The following is a 17,672-nucleotide window of genomic DNA, read 5'->3' on the forward strand; positions in this document are numbered from 1 at the left end:
TCGGTGCCGGCAGCCCGCTCCCCTTGTCTGAAAGCAGGCAGCGGCCCGCGCCGACCCTCGACCTCCCCCCCCCAAACGCCGCTCGGCTCCTTCGCATCGTCTGCTAATTAAATCCCACTAATGAGAAAGTGGGGATGCAGGAGCTGGCTGAGCAACACCGCCTCCTGCGCACGCACTCCTCCCGGACTTATCACTAGTCACAGGATGTTTACAATAATTTTTAATTTGCGCAATTATTAATCATTTTTCTATCTGCCTAATTTGCATAATAATTACTCTGCTCGCTGTTTGCCATGACTGTGAATTGACAGTGTTTTAAATTAAGATTTTAATATTCATTTTTTTTGGTTAAAGCTAATCAAAGTTGCCGCTCGTTGCCAAGACCGGGGCTGCTGCCCTTCCAGAATCGCTAATAGAGAGATCCGCTTCCCCGTGTCACTCGCTTTATCTCCATCGCCCCCCTCATCCCAGAGGATCCCGCGGCGTTTTCCCAACTGCTCTGCTGCCAGAACCGCTCAGACGCGGCCACACCGGGGACAGGAGAGCCGCGGCGACGCGGGCTGCAGACCAAGGCTGCCGGGACAAACCGGCCTCCCCGCTTCCCGGCCAGTGCGCCTGCGGGGCGGGGGACGGGATCGGGGAGGGAGGCGTGCGAGGGACAGGCGCTCGCTCAGACCTCGGCCTGGGCTCGACCTTGCCCGTGCCCAGGGGACATGGGGCGCAGCCCTGAGACGCTCCGGTGCCAGGCACCCCCGGAGCACCTCCACAGCCCTGCCACGCGTGCCCAGGCCTGGGCAGAGAAGGCCGGGGCACCCCTCCGTCCCCCGGGGCACGGCACGGCCTCCCGACACCAGTGTGGCAGCACCCTCTGCCGGCTACCGGGGCCGGGCACGGGGAGAGGGCACCCATCCTCACCTCCCTCTTGCTCTCTCCCACGACGCGCGGGCCTTCAGCGAGCCGCAGGCAGCTTCACCCCTCTCACCGCCGAACTCCAACGTGCTTCGGATGCCGCGCCGCCAGCGATGTCCCATCTTCTGCTCCTTCGCACCCCACGCTGCCTCGGCGGAGCAGCAGCCCAGGAGGCACGCTTGACGCGGACACCCCGCAAGCCGGGTCCCGGCCTCTTTCACGAGAGGCGCAAGCAGCGCTGCTCCGTGTTTACAAAGGGTGCGTGCCGGCCGCTCCGAGAAGCGCTGGGATAAGCGAGAGCACAAGTGAGTACGCGCCAAATGTAACTCCGCTCTTCAAGGCTGCGGCTGCCTCAAGTTACTGGCCAAAAAAATTTTTAAAAAATAAAATAAATAAAATACAATAGGACCTTGGTGACAGACGGTGAAAGTACAGCTGGAAAACAGGCACGACTGAAGAGCAGGCTCTCAATACGCTGCAGCAAGCGGCTCTGAGCTCTCGCAGCTGCCTCACGCTATTGCCCCGCACTCCCAAACCGTTTTCCTGCCCGACAGGCTGCAGCAGGGCCCAGGTGAGGAAAGCCTCCTCCACACCGCCTTCGTGCCCACAACAGGAGCGAGACCTGCTCGGGGGGGGATCCTTCAGTTTGGCTGTTAAAGTAAAACGCCGCCGCTTGCTCCCACGGGACCTACAGACGGCGCCCGGCTCCCCGTTCCTCTCCCGGCCTCAGTCACCGGCTGCGAGCAGCAGTCCGCGGCTTACGCGCTTGCCAGCGGCGACGGAAGAGTGTCTGTCCCCAGAGCATGCGGTGACGCTTAACCCACTACCCCGTAGACACAGGCGGGACCGTCAGCGCAGCTAGGGTGCAGCGGGTTCCCACCTGTAGCCGGGATAGTTAGCGAGAGACTTGGCAAAAGACCTTAGCAAAGCACGATTTGTTTGGCAGAGGTAACCGCAGACGGCAACGTTACATCCGATCCTTTTACCGGCAGGCTGACGGTTATTTACCCTCCCTTGGAAAAAAAACCACCACCACACAAAATCAAATTAAAAAAAAAAGGCAAGCTGTTATTTACAAGCGTACGCACAGATTCCAGGACAGCTAGAAACGTAACACAGTGAACCAAACAGAGGGAAGGAAGTCCCAGGACCCTCCCGCTCCAGAGGAGGCTTTACACCTCTCGCCCGCAGCCCTCCTAGCACTCGAGAACCACCGCAAAGAGCAATTCCGAGGACTGGCCCCCAACCACTGCCGAAGACAAGGCATCTCCATGGAAACCGCTGGCTGCATTTCACACGCGCTCCCCGGGACCTCAACAAGAACGACTGTATTTATTTCCACAAGTGCTTTCTCGCAAGCAGGGATTAAGGGAAGCTCTCTGCCTGACCTCCGGCTCCAAGCCCGACAAATCTGATCCCAAGCGAGAGGCCACGCTTCACGCCGAAGCGAGCCCCCAGGCAGCAGCGCTAGGGAAGCGTCAAGCTCTCAGCCCCGCTGCCCGGAGAGAAGTCTGGGGGGGACACCAATCCACCACCCTGGGCTGCTCCGAAATCACCGTCGGGGGAAGCGATTTAAACGCCCTCCGTATGTTTACTTCCACAAGAAATTGACCCCCAAAGAGTTGCGGGGGCTCCTGAGGATTTTGCTGGCAAATACAGCGTTGCAGGTTGGTCCCTCGACCTCTCGTAGGAGAGGGCCAGAGCGACACACAAGCAGCCTCCTGCCCGGACGGGGCGAGGAGAAGCTGAGCTTCACTAACTTCACTGCACGCCGGCGACTCCGTGAACTAGAGGGCACGGCAACGACGCAGACTTAACAGAAGCCCTTTGGGCGCACTTGGGAAGGCCGCGGGGAGGCTCCGACATCAGCCCCCAGGCAAGTCAGCTCACAGTACTAAGTTGTCGTAGGGTGCGGTTGCTCTCTGGAAGAACTCGAGCACCACTGAAACTGCAGCCGAGTTCTGGGACAGACTGGCCTACTGGGTGAGGGCAACTCTCCAGCGACCAAGCGTTCGGCATACTTTTACCACGAAGGAAAACCTGAGATTTAGGACACCTGAGGACTTGTGAACCGCCCTCAGAGGACAAAGCATTTGGCATCAAACAAATTAAGCATATAGTTTCTACGGTTTGTTAGAAGACAAATAAACGGAGCAGAAACCGGTGCCCGCAGCACCTGGCGGGGGAGCGCCGGAGAGCCGAGGTGCTCCCGCAGGCAGCGGCCCCCGCACCTCTCCTCCACGCTCAGCCACCGCGCTGCTCCAAGCAGCACCGCTGCAGTTCTCCGTGCTCGTCCTCTCTGGCTGACGGGAAAGTCCTCTGCCAGCAGCTCTCCTCTAAATTCAGCCTCGCCTCTCGGAAGACGGTCCACCGGGATGCTGAGCGCCGAGGGCGGGGCTCGGTCCAGGCAGAGCGAGCCGTTCCTCTCAGCTCTGGCAGCGGCAGCAGGCGGACCTCCGCAGCGCCCGTTCAGGAGCGCTGCTCTGCGTGGTTCTTCGTCTCGCCTACATGTCCTCGACGCTCCACTTGTACGCAAGCTCCTGAACCGCCTTCTTGTTGGCTATCCTGGCAAAGCGCTGCTGCTCGAATCCGTTGGACCTACAAAAGTAATACCGAGCGGACCGTGGGCTGCTGCGCAGAAGCTTTTCTGAAGCAATGAAACTTTTCAGGGACGTCACGAGTTTTCCGCTGCTTCTACCCCGGCTCAGTTTCCACCTCGATCTGTGGTTAACACCACTTAGCCTCTCTGAAGCGAGTTCCTGAGGATGAGCGGGTCCCTCCCTGCCCGCTGCAGGGTGTTTGCTTCGCAGAAGCTATTGACACCCTTGGTGACAGCGCCAGCCCCACGCCCTTCTGTCCCGGACGAGCACGTATTCATCACCCATTCGTAACTTAACACGTTCAGCCTTACTAGTGCTAACAATCTCATTCGCCCGATAACTGGGAATCTTTACGCTGCGAACTCTTTGAAGGAAAAGCTCGTTTATTTTTACTATTGTTCTACCACATCACTGTATCGGGAACACGTACCTGTCCACACCATCCCAGCGATGCCCGGGCCATATATTAAATCTGTTGAGCGGAGGGGCTGGTCCATTGTACCTAGGTTTTTCTAGAACCAGAAAGAGCGATACAGCCGTTTACTACTCCAGCGCAATCACGCGGTGACATCGTCATCAACCTAAGAGGTGTCCGCAGGCACAGCGCGCAGGCCGCTTAACGGCCAACGACGTTTCCTCGCAGAGGAAACTTCCAGAGATAAAAATCACCAGACTCCGGGGTGGTGAAGTGTAAGTCGCCTGATCCTGCTCTTTGTCAGCTTAGGCTAACAAACAATCGTAACCGTTACTGCTGACCAAGCCAGGAAGGGCAAACGCCGCTACTACGCCGACTCCAGAGAAGCAGTCCTTCAGGACCAAGCTGCTCTGGCAGCCCTAGGCCGTTTATTTAACGGCAGCTGCATTTCTGCGCTGCTGGGGCCTTAAACCATGCACCGGTGCAACTCGGCATCCAAACCTTTCTTTTCTTTGTTCTCTTTGGCCTTCCTTTTTTTGATGAAGTCAGCCATGGGGTCTCCTTCTCTCTCTTGCTCTCTCAGCATTCGATCCAGATCCTGGTCATCAATGTAACGGGCCAAGGGCTTCTGCATCTCTTTTATTGCATCTTCCACGTTCTGCTGCTGTTGCCTCCCCTGCGCTAGCCTGAAAACAAACACAAAGTTTCACTCCAAAACCAAGCAGTCGTTTCCCGCGACTCGCTCCGTTTGCGGGATCGATCCGAGTCCTGAACCTCCACCGTGCGCGCAGCATTCCCAACGCACATCCAGCAACGGAGGGAAAAATTGAATTGAGGGGGTCTCTCAGACATAGGGAACACGTGCTCTCCCGGTCCCGGGCTCAAACTCAGAACGAAGTGGCGTGCCACCACCGCCCCCGCCGCCAGAAGCCGTATCAAAAGCAGGGAGTGGAGAGCCCCAAGCTGTAACGCGAGGCCCAAAGACGGCGCTAGGGAGCTCCGGAGAACCTTACCCTTTACCCCATTTGGCGTACTGCTCGTCTCTCTCGGACTTCGCTTCAGCTTTCTGCCTCTCCTCCAGCCGCTCCTGCGCGAGGTCCCTCTTGCGGCCTGACTTGTCTCGGAAGACGGTCTCAGAGTGTCGGGATTCCTCTGGAGAGGGCAGATGCCTCAAGTCACGCGCTTTGGAACATTTTGCCACCTTTCAACAACTAACCGCGACTCATTTCAACATTTCAACGTTACTTCTTCTTGCCTCCGAGAGAGCTTATCATCCAAAACCAGGCAGGATCACCACTCTTGCTTTTAGCCGCTGCCCCACGCAGCCACGCTCGTACCCTGAGTTCTTTGAGTATCGGTCTGCTTCTTCAGGCTTGCAGATGGGGCAGACAGAGGAAGCCTCTCACCCTCCCTGCGATTTCACTGGCATTGCTTTGAAATCGCCATTTATAAGCCTTTTTCTTTCAGAGGCTCAGCGACCCTACCCGAGGAATCCATCAGCGTGTCTAGATGCTGCTCCGCAGGGACGCTCTCCATCAGCACCCTAACACCAGGGCCTGACACAGCATCAGGAGACAGCTGAAAGCGGCGAAAGGGAAAGCGAGCGGGTGCTCGTGCAGCGTGGTTACGCCCCTACCTTCCAAGTGCTTGTGATTTCTCTCGTGGCTCCTGAGCTCCTGCTGTTCCCTCCGCAGCACATCAGCTGACACCAAGCCAGCTTTGACCCCAGATAACATCACATTTGCCTGCAAATCAAACGCAAAAAAGTCACATTTACTGCGGGCCGAGAGCTGTCCAGCGATCCAGAGGCGTAACGAGGGCACGGCCCGAAATCAAGAGAGACGTGTCAGCGGAGACGGCCGCGTCACAAAGCCGCTCTGCTGGCATCCTCGCGAACAGCTTCCCCAGACCTCCAGAAACAGAGCGGACTGAGGCGGAGCTCCTCTCTCGCGCCTACCTCCCGCCTCTTCTTACTGCAAGCAGAGGGTCTGGCACAGCCGCATACACGAGGTACGTGAAATTTCTACTCGGCAATCTGTAAGGCGTTGGGCTTCTACAGTTTTCTATCACCAGGAAGTAACCTACAGCTTCAACGTAACAAGGAAACTTCTACCTTCTTGGGAGACCCCTTAGCGTCACGGTGGCGATGAGGCGAGAGGTCAGGGGGACCCCTCGAACCGTGCTGATCCTTCCCGGCCGGCACAGTCCGTCGCGGGGGAGATAAATCGGAGCCTGAAGATTTGCCCTGATCTTCTTTGGGAGGACCACGCTTCGGGGAAACGCTGCGTACACGGCCTAGCCTGCGGTCTGCATCAGAGGCGTTCCGGGCACCCCTCCGTGGAGATGGAGAGTCAGAGTCGCGCCTCAGGCACCTCTGAGGCGAGGGCACCCGCCTAAGCTTTTTCGTGGCTGGAGAAGCACCTGGAGTGAAGACATACACTAACTAAAAATCACAGAATTAGACAGAATTAGTCCCACAAAGGGACTAAACGTGGTGGTGCACGAGGCCAACTCCCAGACAAATCGAGACCTTAAGAGACGACAAGCTGCGGGGAAAAGACAAGTATGTGACACGAGTCTGTGAAGTTTCTTCCTTCTGAACACGGAGACAGGGTTTGAACTCTGTTTTCCTTCCGGACATGTTTAAGCCTTAGCCAGCTAACCCTTCGGTTAATTCTAGTCCAGCTGATGAAAAAACAGGATTACAAGAACTAGCTGTACCAAAGGAAACGGCCACCTGTCCTCCGCCATTCCACGGCCGCAGACTCCTAACTCCGCGCCACTCACCTCTCGGGAGCGTGCGAACACGATCGCAGAGCGGGCAGCCAGCAAGGCACAGGACAGACAGAACAAACTCTTACGCACGCTTACCTTTTGTTCCGCTCTGCTTTTTCAGACTCGGTGACCCAGTCCTCTTTCTCCGAGGCGGTGACGAATCTGGGTCAGAATCGTACCTCTTCTTCCGTGGAGGGGACAGATCTGGAGTAGCCTGACGCTTCTGACGTGACGAGGACTTGTCAGAGACGCCGTGCCTGAGCTGAGATTGCTCTCCTTGGACTCCCCCCGATTGTGACTTGTCTGTGGCTTTGCAGCCCTTTTTCCCCACGGCGGAACCGACTCTCGTTGGAGAGACGTCTGGGGAGTCGTGACGCTGTCGCCTGGGAGGCGACAGGTCCGGGGAGTCGTGACGCTGTCGCCTGGGAGGCGACAGGTCCGGGGAGTCGTGACGCTGTCGCCTGGGAGGCGACAGGTCCGGGGAGTCGTGACGCTTCCTTCTTGGCGGGGAGAGGTCCGGGGAGTCGTGGCGCTGTCGCCTGGGAGGCAAGAGCTTGGGGGAATCGTTTCTCTCTCGCCTGGGAGGGGACAGATCCGGGGAGTCGTGGCGCTGTTGCCTGGGAGGCGATTTCTCTGGGGAGTCGTGCCGCAGCCTCCTTGGCGGCGAGCTGTCCGGGGAGTCGTGGCGCTGCCGCCTGGGAGGGGAGGAGAAGGTGAAAGCGAGAGTTAGATTTTTGTTTGTTCTGCTGTCTCCAGACTGGAAACAAAAACCAAGTGGGACCTGTAAAGCTAGCAGTAGGCGTCAAGGACGAAAACAACTTTCTGAACACGAATTCATACTTGATTCTGCACCTCCGGGTAGCGACCTGCAGAATTCCCAAAGGAGATCCCAGAAACCCTCCGAGGCAACCTGGATCACAGGAAAGCTGTAATTTTAAAGTCTCCAGGGACCCTTGCGACACTCGGGCTACAAAACCCACTTTGTGCCCTTGTATAATCATCTTCTCACAAGGAAACGCCCCAGGAGAGCCTGGACGCCGTGCGACCGCGGAACACCCCCCAAGATGCTTTCAGAAAAGAGGCGTGCTGTAACGCCACCATCCTCGGCACGTTCCGGGTCTACAGCGAGCCATCACCCAGATTTCTCTGACGCCGTCAGAGGACTGCGGGACAGCTGTTCGCGTACCGTCCGGAAACCGAGGCAGCATGCTGTCTGCCAGTTCCCCCCCCGCCCCGGCCCAGGCAGAGGTTCTTCAACAGCGGAAGAGGAATCCCTGCGTATGCCGCTTCTCACATTTCACAGCGAAGCACTTAAAAAAAACCCGCAGAACAAGACAGACGGTACCAGAAAACCCGAAGTTCACCGACAGAAGAATTTCTAGTTGGAGCCCCGTACCTCGCGGTAGATTTGGCCGGTACCGAAATATCCGAGCTTTGCGAGTCTTCATTCTGGTCTAAAGAAAAACAATCAGAAAGTCACCGTCGTTAGGGTTCTCCACAGTTCACGATCTCTTCAGCGTTTCAAGGATTTTTTTATTTTTCTTAGCTAGTATTATTTTTAACTTGCGATGTCGTGGTTTAGAGCGGCTAAACGTTCAGGGAGAGAGGGTGGAAAGGCCCGGTCTCACCTCCTAAAAGTCGCCATTTAGTATTTGTTCGGAACTCCTCCATGAGCTTCACTTCGTCTGGACGCTCATCAATAAATTCCGCCACCTGAAGATAAAACACCAGAGTAAACAACACGGCTTTAAAGAAAAAGGAAGGAAGGATTTCCACCCCCTAACACCAACAATTAAGCGCAATTGCACTGGCGGGCGCCTGACGTGCGACCATCGTTTAGCTGCCTTCCTACAGCCGGGTCTCGAAACAGCCTTCGCCTCCAACGTTTCTCTCTTCGCTGCCAAGGCTTCCAGCCCGTGCCACAAGCCACGCCGCAGCGGTCAGCAGGCTCCGGCAACCGCACGGTCACCTTCTGCCTCGCCTCGGGCGGCTGTTTTACAGCTGCGAGAACCACCGTACCGGCGCTACCGCAAGCTTTCGGCGCTTGTGAAAACGCGAATACGGGAAGAACAGGCTGCTGCTATCTGCAGGGAGCTAACTGAACCCCCTCGTGCTTAGAGCAGGAGAAAAAACGCACCCACCCCTGCCGCAGAACCCACCAGAAGAGGAGGCAGCGAGGAAGGGTTTGGCACGCGCTGCCCAAAGAGAGCCGCCAGGCGGGCCGTAAGGAGAACGGATTTCGCTCGCGAAACCGCGTTCGGCCTAATTCCCCCGCTCACCACCGGCATGTCCCCTTCGTCCTCCTCCTCCTCCTCCTCCTTCTTCTCCTGGACGGCAGCAATGCTGCTCCAGCTGACGTCGTCGTCCACGATCCGCATCCTGGGAGCGGGGAGAGGGGCCCTGCCGTCAGGCCGCCCGCAAGGAAGGGGGCCGCCCGCAAGGAAGGGGGCCGCCCGATCGCTGCCGGCTGGCCCGCAGGCGGGTATGGGAATGGGGGAGGGGGGGGGGGGAAGTAGGGGGGAGAGGGGGTCTGGCCTGGGGTTGGGGGGGGACGCTGGGGAGCGCCCCGGCCCCGCCCGACGAGGATAAGGGGCTTGGGGGGGGGGGCCGCCGCGGGGAGGTCCCACGCCGAGGCCCGCGGAGGGTCGGGCCTGCCGCGGAAGGCCGCGGCTGGCGCGGGCCGCGGCGCCCGCTTCCCCCGCAACTCACCCGCCTCTGCCGGCGCCGGCCGGCGGCTTCTTCTTGCGGCGGCGGCGGGGCTGGGCGGCCTCGGCGGCGGCCGGCCCGCTCAGGTACCGCCGCAGGTACTCGGCCTTGGACAGGCCCCCCGCCGCCATCATGCCGCCCGGCCGGAAGAGACGGCGAGCGCGGAGGGACAGGCCGCCGCGGCGGCGAGAGGGCGGGGCGAGGGCGGGGCCGGGGCGGGGCGAGGCCGGGCGAGGGCGGGGCGGGGCGAGGCCGGGGCGGGGCGAGCGGACACCACGCCTCCGTTCAACACCTTTTATTTGGGGGGGTCGCAGCCCCGAGGGCACCCAGCCGCGGACCCCCGCCCCGACGCATCAGCAGTACCCCTCCGTACGCGGAGGCCCCGACGCCGATCCCCGCTGCCTTCGGAGCGGAGCGCGTCCCCCGCCCCGGGGCGGGCGCGCAGCCCGGGGAGGGGCGGGGGGCCCCCGGCCCCGAACAAGTCCTGGTCCCCAGAGCCGTCGGGGGAAGAGGCTGAAGGGGCCCGGCTGCGCCCGGCTACCGGCCCGAGGCTCCCTCCGGCTCGTAGCCCTCCGTCTTCATGTCGTTCAGGCCCAGGTCTTCGTTCTGCTCAAACGTACGCTCGTAGCGCTCCACTTTCAGCTCCGGGTCCTCTTCGGGGGCGTACACGTTCTGCGGGGCGAGAGGGAGGCCTCCGTCACACCCCTCCTCTCAAAGTCTCGGGCACCAGCACCCCAGCAATGGCAGGGGCCTTCGGGCAAGATTCACCCACACACACACACACCCCCCCCCAAGGGCAAGACTCGTCCATCACCCTACGGAGAGCGTGACTGGGGGCCAGCGCAGACCACCACATTCCGGGGAGCCGAGACCGCCCCCCTCTTCCTTCCCACAAAGGCACGGGCACTTTCCTTGCCCCGGACAGAGCCCGCAGCAACCCACTGGCTACCGGAGGCCCGAAGGGAACCCTGCCCGCCAACACGCAACAGGGAAACGAAGAAGAAAAGCCACGCAAACCGCTCGGGAGACCTCAAGGAGGTCACCCTTCGAGCGCGCGACGCTGTACCTGAAGATAGCTGTTGCCTGCAGGGTCATCCATGATGAAGTGAGCCTTGGTCTTTCCCTCTACGATCTGCAGAAAGAGAGCACGTCCAGGCATTAAGGCTCCTCCTGATCCTTCAGCGCTTCCGGCACCGAGACATTCTCAGCACGCTTTAGCCGGTTCTAACGCTTCCCTCAGTTAAAAAGCAGCAACAGCTCGATAAAACAAGCGAGGACACGGCAGGGCAAGCGTGGAACCGCTGGAAAAGGTAAGGCAACGCTTGCCGAGGAGTTCAGTTAAACACACCTCAGGGCTGCAGCGACGGTGGCGAAAACCACGTTGCAGAGCGTGGAAAACGAAGAGTGCGCTCACCTCATGCAGTTTCCCGACGAACTCTCGCAGCTTTTCCGTTTTGCTGGGCCTAGAGCTGTCCCCCAGAGTGAAGGGGTTTCTCTCAACCTGCAAGAGCAGACCCACTGGCTCAGCCAGCTGAGAGACACCCGGCCCCGCAGCCAGGCCAAATATTACCGCAGAGGGGTCCGAGCTCCACCAGGCAGCAGCGCAGGACCACTCACCAGATCTCCGATGTCCTTCAGCAGCCCTTCCAGCGTGGTGAACTTCCCCCCCAGCACTCCCATCCCCAGCTCGAACTCCAGCTCTGGGATCTCCACGCTGCACGTCTCCGACTGCAAGGGCGAGCACCCCCTGAGTCCCCGCGGATGGATGGCTGGGCCCCACGCACCCGCCGCAGGACAGGGCGGGTAACCGAAGGCACCGTACCTTTAGGATATCCCTCGTCATGTCGGAAGGGTCCGTAATCCGAAGGGTAATCCTGGTGCCTTGCGGTTCGATTGCTCCTCCGGACTTCACCTAGGAAGACCCGGCAGTCAGCTCCACGGACTTTTATACTTACATCGCGCCACGATGCTTTAAGAGGGTTCACCCCGGCAGCCCGGAGGCCACTCCAAACCTGGGGACGGTGCCTTATAACCCAGGGGACTTGAGCAGGGGTGGAGATGGCCGACTTGCACCAGATGGAGCTCTTCAAGACCAAATCCCCCCCCCCCCCCCTCGCTTGTTTAGGAAGGCAAGTCGGACCCAGCCTGACTTCGCCACACACGCCAGCCTCCGCACAGCTCGCGCGTGGGCTGGCCCCCCACCCAGAAGCAAGGGAGGCAGCTCGACTGCACCCAGCGCAACGCACCTCATGACACTGCCCGTAAATCCAGCCTCCCCCCCGGCCCGGCTTCCCAAACAGCCGCATCGTGAAGCGGAGGCCGGGGACTCTGAGAAACGCCTACCCACAAAAGCACAGAACACCACTCCCCCTCCCCACTGCCCCCCAAAAAAGGGTCGGCACTTTTCCAGCTCACCTCATTTGTCCGGTGCCCGCAGGAGTCGCAGTTTGTGGCCATGATAATCACTTCCTTGAAGTGTGGGATTTCTGGAGCAGACCGTCAAGGGAAACTCCACGGAAGGAAAGTCTCAGAGCAGCAGCCTGGGCCCTCTTCACAGCCGCAGTCCTTCCCCAGGTATTGCGGGAGCTCGCTGGCAAGTTGCGAGCGGCACCGAGACAGACGTGCACCCCGACAGGCTCTACCAGAAATAATTCATCCGTGCCCCACGGGCGCAGCGGGAAGAGACCTGGGTCAGCACACAGAGTGACTCTCACCCCCGCGCCGGCCCCCGTCCGGACCCCGGCAGAGGGCACCGATCCGCGCCCACGCCCCCGCTCAAAGGATACGCACTAACTTCATATTTGTGTTAGCTGGAGCATTGCACTCGGGGCAGTTGGTGTTGAACTGCAGTACCTGGGTCACAGGAACGGAAAGGAGAATCAGAAAGTCCTGGCCAGCCCACAAAGCCTGTCCTGGGTGCCAGTCACCCAGGCGCGGCCGCCACCGCGCCGCAAAGTCACCCACCTCATTCCTCAGATCCTCCGCGGGATCAGCTGGCTTCTCATCCAACTCCTCTCCCTGCAAGAGGGGAGACCAGAAGCAGCGTTAACTTCTGTTCCTTAATTCAGGGTCTCCCCCGAGAGCGAGGGGACTGATCAGCCCTGCTCCCCCAGGCCGAGAGCGTGCACGGGCCCGCTGGCCTCGCGCGTGCGGCAGGCTGACGACACGGCGGCGGCAGCTCCCTGTTACCTCCAGTCCCAGCAAGGCAGCCTGCTGGGGAGTCCTCCTGTAGTGAGTGACCGCAAGAGCGTCATCCTTCCGCGGCGCGTGAGGGTTCTCCACAAAGCTGTTCCCTGAAGGATCGTCTATGATCTACGGGGGAACGAAGCCTTAGGAAGGCACCCGGCGCTTCCCCCGCGCAGAAAGGGGCTGCGCTCTTGCGCGTACTCACAAAGGTGAAGGAGGAGCGTACTTCCTTCAGCTGCTTCAGTTTACCAATGAACTCATCTATTTTACTTGCCACCTCTTCGTCTGTCGCCTGCAAAAGGGGACGCGCGATTGAGACTGGTGCCAGGGGCAGCCCAGAGCTGGAGACGACGCTGACAACAGCGCAAACCAGAGAGCCCGTAACACCCCTCTCGCGGGCAGCGTGCCGCGCCAACAGGCAGAGCATGAACAAAATAAGCACTTGCCAAGCAGGCGCCCCTGGGGAGCCTCCCCTTTCGCAGCACCTTACCCTGCGGACGGGCTGGTCCTGCTCCAGGCCTGCGACAGCTCGGTCAATTATCCCTTCAATGGTGGTAAGGACTTGAGAAGGAAAGAGAAACGGAGGCGACGGCGCCGTTAAGTACACCGCGGCGGTGCTACCCACCCTGCCAGCTCATACATTGGCCCTCTCAAGCTTGTTTGACCCAACGGGCAGGAGGCCAGGTCCTTAACCGGCGTCTACCGCGCACCCGCCGGCACGCCGAGGGGCGCAGGCCGCGTACCCACCTCCCTTCTGGGTGAAAGCGGGGATCTCAAAGTCCAGCTCCGGAATTCGAGCCGTGGCACAGTCGGTCTTCACCACCTCCCTGTTCATGTCCTGCACGCGACAGTCGAGGAGCGGCGTTAGGACCCCCCCACGGGAGCGGGAGCAAAGCGACCGCGCTGGGGCACGCAGCGCCCGCCAAAGCAGCCGCGTGAGCGCCGGGCCAGCTTCAGCAGCCTCTCCCTTCGCGCAGGAGCGCGCCGGGAATACGCACATTTTGGGCTGCAAATGGTTACCAGCAAACAGATAACGCTGTTCCTCGCACGGCACAGAAGATAAACACTTTATTGCTCAAGCAAGACCAGCTTGTGAGGGACGCAGGTGCGCGCAAGGCATCGGCAAGGCGGCTCCCCGCCGCCCTGGAGCCCCCCCCTCACCTGACGGGAGGTGACAGCCAGGGTGTAGCGCACGCCCTGCTCCTGGATCCTGCCCGCGGACTGGATCTCCGTGTTGGACCAGGAGCAGCTGTCGCAGGCGAAGGAGCTGACGATGATCTCTTTGAAGAAGGGGATCCTGGTGAGCAGGAGCCGCGTCACCCCCTGCGGCAGCGAGGAGCCTCATGGGAACCCGAGTCCTCGGGGAGCCGTTTCCCCCAGGCCCCCGCTTTCCTGCCAACACCCCCCCACCCCCGGGCGTGTCCCCGTCCCCGAGCCCTGCCACCCCCCCCCAAAACACCCAGCCTCCCCTCGCCCCCCAGCAGGCCCTGCCTAACCCCCCCTCGCCTCCCAACCCGGCACAAGCTGCGGCCCCCGGCGGGTCCTTTCCCCGCTCCAGCCCCTCGCTCGCCCCGCAGGCCCCTGTACCCGTCGTCGTCCCCCCCCCCCACCCCCCCCCGCCCGCGGAGGCCGCTGCGGCCCCGGCCCGGGCCCGGGCCCGGGCCCGCCGTCCTGCGGCCCCGCGGGCGGCCTCGGCCCCGGCCCCGGCCCCGGCCCCCCCCCTCACGTTGCGGAAGCAGTTCATGCACAGAGACTCGATCTCGGCCGGCCGCTGCTCGCCGTCCTCGGCGCTGAGGGGCCGGAACAGGGAACCCCCCCCCGCCGTCCCCGTCCCCGTCCCCGTCCCCGCCGCCGCCGTCTCCACCGCCGCCCCCAGCGCCGACATGATGCCGCCGCCGCCGGAACACGCTCCTCCGCCGCGCCTGCGCGCTGCCCGGCGGGGCGGCAACGGGGGGAGGAGGAGGAGGAAGAGGAGGAGGAGGAAGAGGAGGAGGAGGAGGCGGCGCGACCCGGCCCGACCCGGCCCGCCGTGGCGGCGCCTTTATTTTGGTTCAGCGCGACCGAGCCGGCCCGGCCCCCCCCCCGCCCCCGCCGCCCCCCGGCCCGTCAGCGGGCCTCGCCGCCCCGCTCGCTCAGGCTGCGGGCCAGGTCTCTCCAGAGGGCGTCGAGGCGGGCGTGCAGGTCCTCCACGGGGGGCGGGCCGTCCTGCGGGTCCCCCGGGTGGGAGGGCCGGGAGGAGAGCTTCAGCCTCATCTCCTCCGTCTCCTGGTCGAGGGCGCGGGTGAAGTCCTGGATCTGGAGGTACGTGTCCCTCCGGAACTCCTCCACCCGCCGCTGCACCTCCCGGGCCAGCTCCTCCGCGTAGCGGTCCGTGGGGGCCGGCGGCTGCCGCCGGCTGCCGGGGTAGAGGCTCAGCTTCGCCTGGAGCTGCTCCAGGTTCCCCTGGATCTTCTGGTGGAGGTCCCTCGCGTTCTGGGTCAGCTTCGCGGAGAGCTCCTGGATGTACCGGTCGAGCTGCTCCGGGCTGGCCTGGGCGTGAGGGACGACGTTTCTGTGCAGCTCCTCCACGTTGCGGTGGATCTCGGTCACCAGCCTGTCCGCGTAGGGGCGGAAAATGTCCTTCACCTGGCCGGTGTGGAACGCGATCTTGTCGGCGTACTGAGCCATGAACCTCTGGACCTCGTCCGCGCCCTCCAGGAGCTGAGCCGTCGCCTCCCGGCTGGGCATAAGGTGCCGCCGGAGCTCCCGGGCTTTCAGGGACACCTGGTCCAGGAGCTCCTCCGTGAAGGGCTGCAGCCGGTAGCGAAGATCTTCCAGGTGCTTGCCGACCTTGTGGTGGACCTCGTCCACGTACGGGGACAGTTTCACCCTCAGGCTCTCCAGCTCTTTCCTGATGAGCTTCCGCAGGCTGTCCGAGTCGTGGTAGAGCCGGGGCTGGAGGCCTCTGTTGAGGGGCGCCAGCTTCTCCAGGAAGTTTCCCATGTAGCTGACCCCATCCTGAATACTCCCCTTCAGGTTTCTGCACGAGACGGCAGGGGTAGTTACTGAGCACCCCTGGCTTACCGCAGCATCTCCGCCATGCCCGAACGCGCCCGCAATAAAAGCTGTTGACAGCCGCCAGGGCCGTTCCCGTGAGCTTTTCCGTCCCCGGGGAAGGAGAAGCGGGGGCCAACGCGTGTTGGCGGGGCCTGGGGGGAGCTGGCGGAGGGACCGCAGGCCGTTACCCAGGCCGGGCGCTGCGAGGCAAGCCCCCGGAGCGGCGTACTCACGCGATGTCCCTGCCCAGCTTGCTGCTCTGGCCGTGCTCCGGGCTGTCCTTGTCGCTCGTCAGCTGGCTGAGGTACTCCCAGAAGCCGCTCCTTGCCAGCTCGGCCGGCGACACTGCGGGCAGGAGGGCAGCGGTTAGCGGGGCGGCCGTGGCGCTGCCCACCCCCGGCTCTGCCCTCCTGCCCAGCCCGTGTCCCGGTTCTGCCCCGTCCCGCTGCCGCCGGCCGTCCCCGAGCCAGCTCCTCTGCTCGGCACCCACCCGGTAAGGTGGCCAGGAGGGCGAGGAGAAGCGCAGTCTTCAGAGGCATGGTCTGCCAGGCCGGCGCGCCGCCGTGCTGCGGGGAGAGAGAATAGGACCGCGTTAGCTCACGCCGCGGTGCAGGTCTCCTCTCTGAGCGCTCACGGGGCGGTGGTCCCTGCGCTTCACCCCCCCACACCTCGCTGCTCTCCGCGAGGACCTCGCTGCCGGGGAGTCCCCGTAACGCAACCGGCACGCACGTGAAATGACGCCCAGCTCCTCCGGCCGGCCGAAGTTAAACCGGGCGCGAGGTGCCCCGGCCCTCGCTGGCTCGGCGGGGCTGCCCCCCGCCCCTCACCTGGCTCCTGGTTGCCTCCCGTGTCCCTCCTGCTGGGAGCCGGCCCGCGGCTCCCTTTATATACGCCCGGCGGGAGGCAGAGGAGCGCGGGCGATAAGGCGCATCCGCAGGGGTAGGCTTTTTGGACCTCACTCCGTGTAAACACAACGTGGAGGTCCGCGGACGTTCCTGAGAGGTGACGTGGGGGCCGGTCATCTGACCGCCAGCCGCCCCTTCGCCTGCCCCACACCGCTCCCGTCCCACCGCCCCGGCCAGCCTGACCTCGCTGTGGCCGCAGGCAGCCTTAACCCCCTCGGGGGCTGCGAGGCTGCGCTGCCCTGCCCCTCCCCGAGCATCTCCCGGGCCGGAGCTGCCCGAACGCCGGCCAGATGCCGTCCCGCTGGATCGGCCCTTGTTTTCCCTGTGATAAGGGAGCCCTCGCTGCTTGCTCTGCAGGTTTCTCGGGACGGGGCTGACCCTGCCCTCGCAGCCGACCTTTGCGTCGCGGAGCAAACAGTGGATGGGATCTGCCAGGGTGGCGAGGGCTGCAGCGCAGCGGGCCAGGGACACCAGCCACAGCTCGCCGGCTGGCAGCTCCTGTCGCAGGGGCTCACAGCCCAAACCGGGGGGGGGAAAGGGAGCCCGGACCCCCGGGATGGGGCCAGGGTGGGTGTGGGAGGATGAGCCCGGCTCCGGCTGTGCCAGGGAAGGGTGAAACAAGCCCAGTGGCCGTGTCTGCAGCCCGGGCGAGAGAGTGCGCCTTCCGTGCGGGCTGCCTGCTTGCAAACTGCCGGCTGCACGGCCCCGCTTCCCGCCGGGATACCAAACCCGCTGCATTCCGGTGTATTCCCTTTGCAAGTTGCCTTTCCCCCGGGAAAAAAAAAAGGCAGTGTTTTCAGCTCGGGTCTCATCCCCATGAAGAGTGCCGGCTGCTGACACCGGGCTTTCAAATCAGGAGAGCGCTGCAATGTTTGCACTGAAGCAACCCAGCAAACAGGGACCCACCGGGACTGACGTCTCCCCGGCGGGGCTGGGGGGCACGGGGCTGGGGCGCAGGCACCCTGCGGTGGAGGGCAAAGTCCGGCGCACCGCAGGGGTGAAGCTCCGAGCGCTGGCCGACGCTCCTCTGGCACCGAAGCCCACCCTGCTCCCTCGCCCGTGCGGACGCGCGGGGTTGCCCCGAGCAGCCCTGGCCAAACTCCCATCCCACGGCTCCTGCCGCTGCAGCCCACGCGGGAA

At 62.5% G+C, this 17,672-nt stretch overlaps 3 protein-coding genes across 3 annotated transcripts; all 3 read right to left on the reverse strand.

Annotated features, from left to right (window-relative positions):
- Positions 1-1,951: 1,951 nt before the first annotated feature.
- BUD13 (BUD13 spliceosome associated protein) lies at positions 1,952-9,539 on the reverse strand. The gene is made up of 11 exons (XM_076358708.1): positions 9,409-9,539; positions 8,979-9,078; positions 8,328-8,412; positions 8,096-8,153; positions 6,796-7,394; positions 6,038-6,345; positions 5,561-5,669; positions 4,938-5,076; positions 4,426-4,610; positions 3,940-4,021; positions 1,952-3,507 (listed from the first exon to the last, which is right to left on the reverse strand). Exons 1-11 carry the CDS (start codon positions 9,537-9,539, stop codon positions 3,414-3,416), a joined length of 1,890 nt encoding a protein of 629 aa, XP_076214823.1. The 3' UTR covers positions 1,952-3,413.
- Positions 9,540-9,684: 145 nt separating this feature from the next.
- Positions 9,685-14,666, reverse strand: ZPR1 (ZPR1 zinc finger). The gene is made up of 14 exons (XM_076358709.1): positions 14,318-14,666; positions 13,753-13,914; positions 13,339-13,429; positions 13,082-13,152; positions 12,797-12,883; positions 12,595-12,717; positions 12,370-12,423; positions 12,192-12,258; positions 11,821-11,891; positions 11,228-11,317; positions 11,023-11,133; positions 10,820-10,906; positions 10,472-10,537; positions 9,685-10,077 (listed from the first exon to the last, which is right to left on the reverse strand). The coding sequence occupies exons 1-14, from the start codon at positions 14,474-14,476 to the stop codon at positions 9,943-9,945; spliced, it is 1,374 nt and encodes a 457-aa protein (XP_076214824.1). The 5' UTR covers positions 14,477-14,666; the 3' UTR covers positions 9,685-9,942.
- A 27-nt stretch (positions 14,667-14,693) lies between these two features.
- On the reverse strand, positions 14,694-16,589 carry APOA5 (apolipoprotein A5). Its single transcript, XM_076358710.1, has 4 exons — positions 16,455-16,589; positions 16,118-16,193; positions 15,861-15,972; positions 14,694-15,610 (listed from the first exon to the last, which is right to left on the reverse strand). Exons 2-4 carry the CDS (start codon positions 16,164-16,166, stop codon positions 14,698-14,700), a joined length of 1,074 nt encoding a protein of 357 aa, XP_076214825.1. The 5' UTR covers positions 16,167-16,193; positions 16,455-16,589; the 3' UTR covers positions 14,694-14,697.
- Positions 16,590-17,672: the final 1,083 nt, after the last annotated feature.

The sequence above is a fragment of the Aptenodytes patagonicus genome, chromosome 23 (genome assembly GCF_965638725.1).
Source record: "Aptenodytes patagonicus chromosome 23, bAptPat1.pri.cur, whole genome shotgun sequence".
NCBI lineage: Eukaryota > Metazoa > Chordata > Aves > Sphenisciformes > Spheniscidae > Aptenodytes > Aptenodytes patagonicus.

Coding starts and splice junctions, on each gene's coding strand:
- BUD13 (XM_076358708.1), bottom strand. CDS start 9,539: ATGATGGCGGCGGGGGGCCTGTCCAAGGCCGAGTACCTGCGGCGGTAC. Junction 8,154..8,327: donor TAAATGGCGACTTTTAGGAG/GTGAGACCGGGC, acceptor GTTTTTCTTTAG/ACCAGAATGAAGACTCGCAA. Junction 4,022..4,425: donor AGAGAACAAAGAAAAGAAAG/GTTTGGATGCCG, acceptor TTCTGGTTCTAG/AAAAACCTAGGTACAATGGA.
- APOA5 (XM_076358710.1), bottom strand. CDS start 16,166: ATGCCTCTGAAGACTGCGCTTCTCCTCGCCCTCCTGGCCACCTTACCG. Junction 15,973..16,117: donor CCTCCTGGCCACCTTACCGG/GTGGGTGCCGAG, acceptor TCCTGCCCGCAG/TGTCGCCGGCCGAGCTGGCA. Junction 15,611..15,860: donor AAGCTGGGCAGGGACATCGC/GTGAGTACGCCG, acceptor CGTCTCGTGCAG/AAACCTGAAGGGGAGTATTC.
- ZPR1 (XM_076358709.1), bottom strand. CDS start 14,476: ATGTCGGCGCTGGGGGCGGCGGTGGAGACGGCGGCGGCGGGGACGGGG. Junction 13,915..14,317: donor GCATGAACTGCTTCCGCAAC/GTGAGGGGGGGG, acceptor TCGCTGCCGCAG/GGGGTGACGCGGCTCCTGCT. Junction 12,424..12,594: donor CTGCCTTGCTGGGACTGGAG/GTAACAGGGAGC, acceptor CCCCTCTTGCAG/GGAGAGGAGTTGGATGAGAA.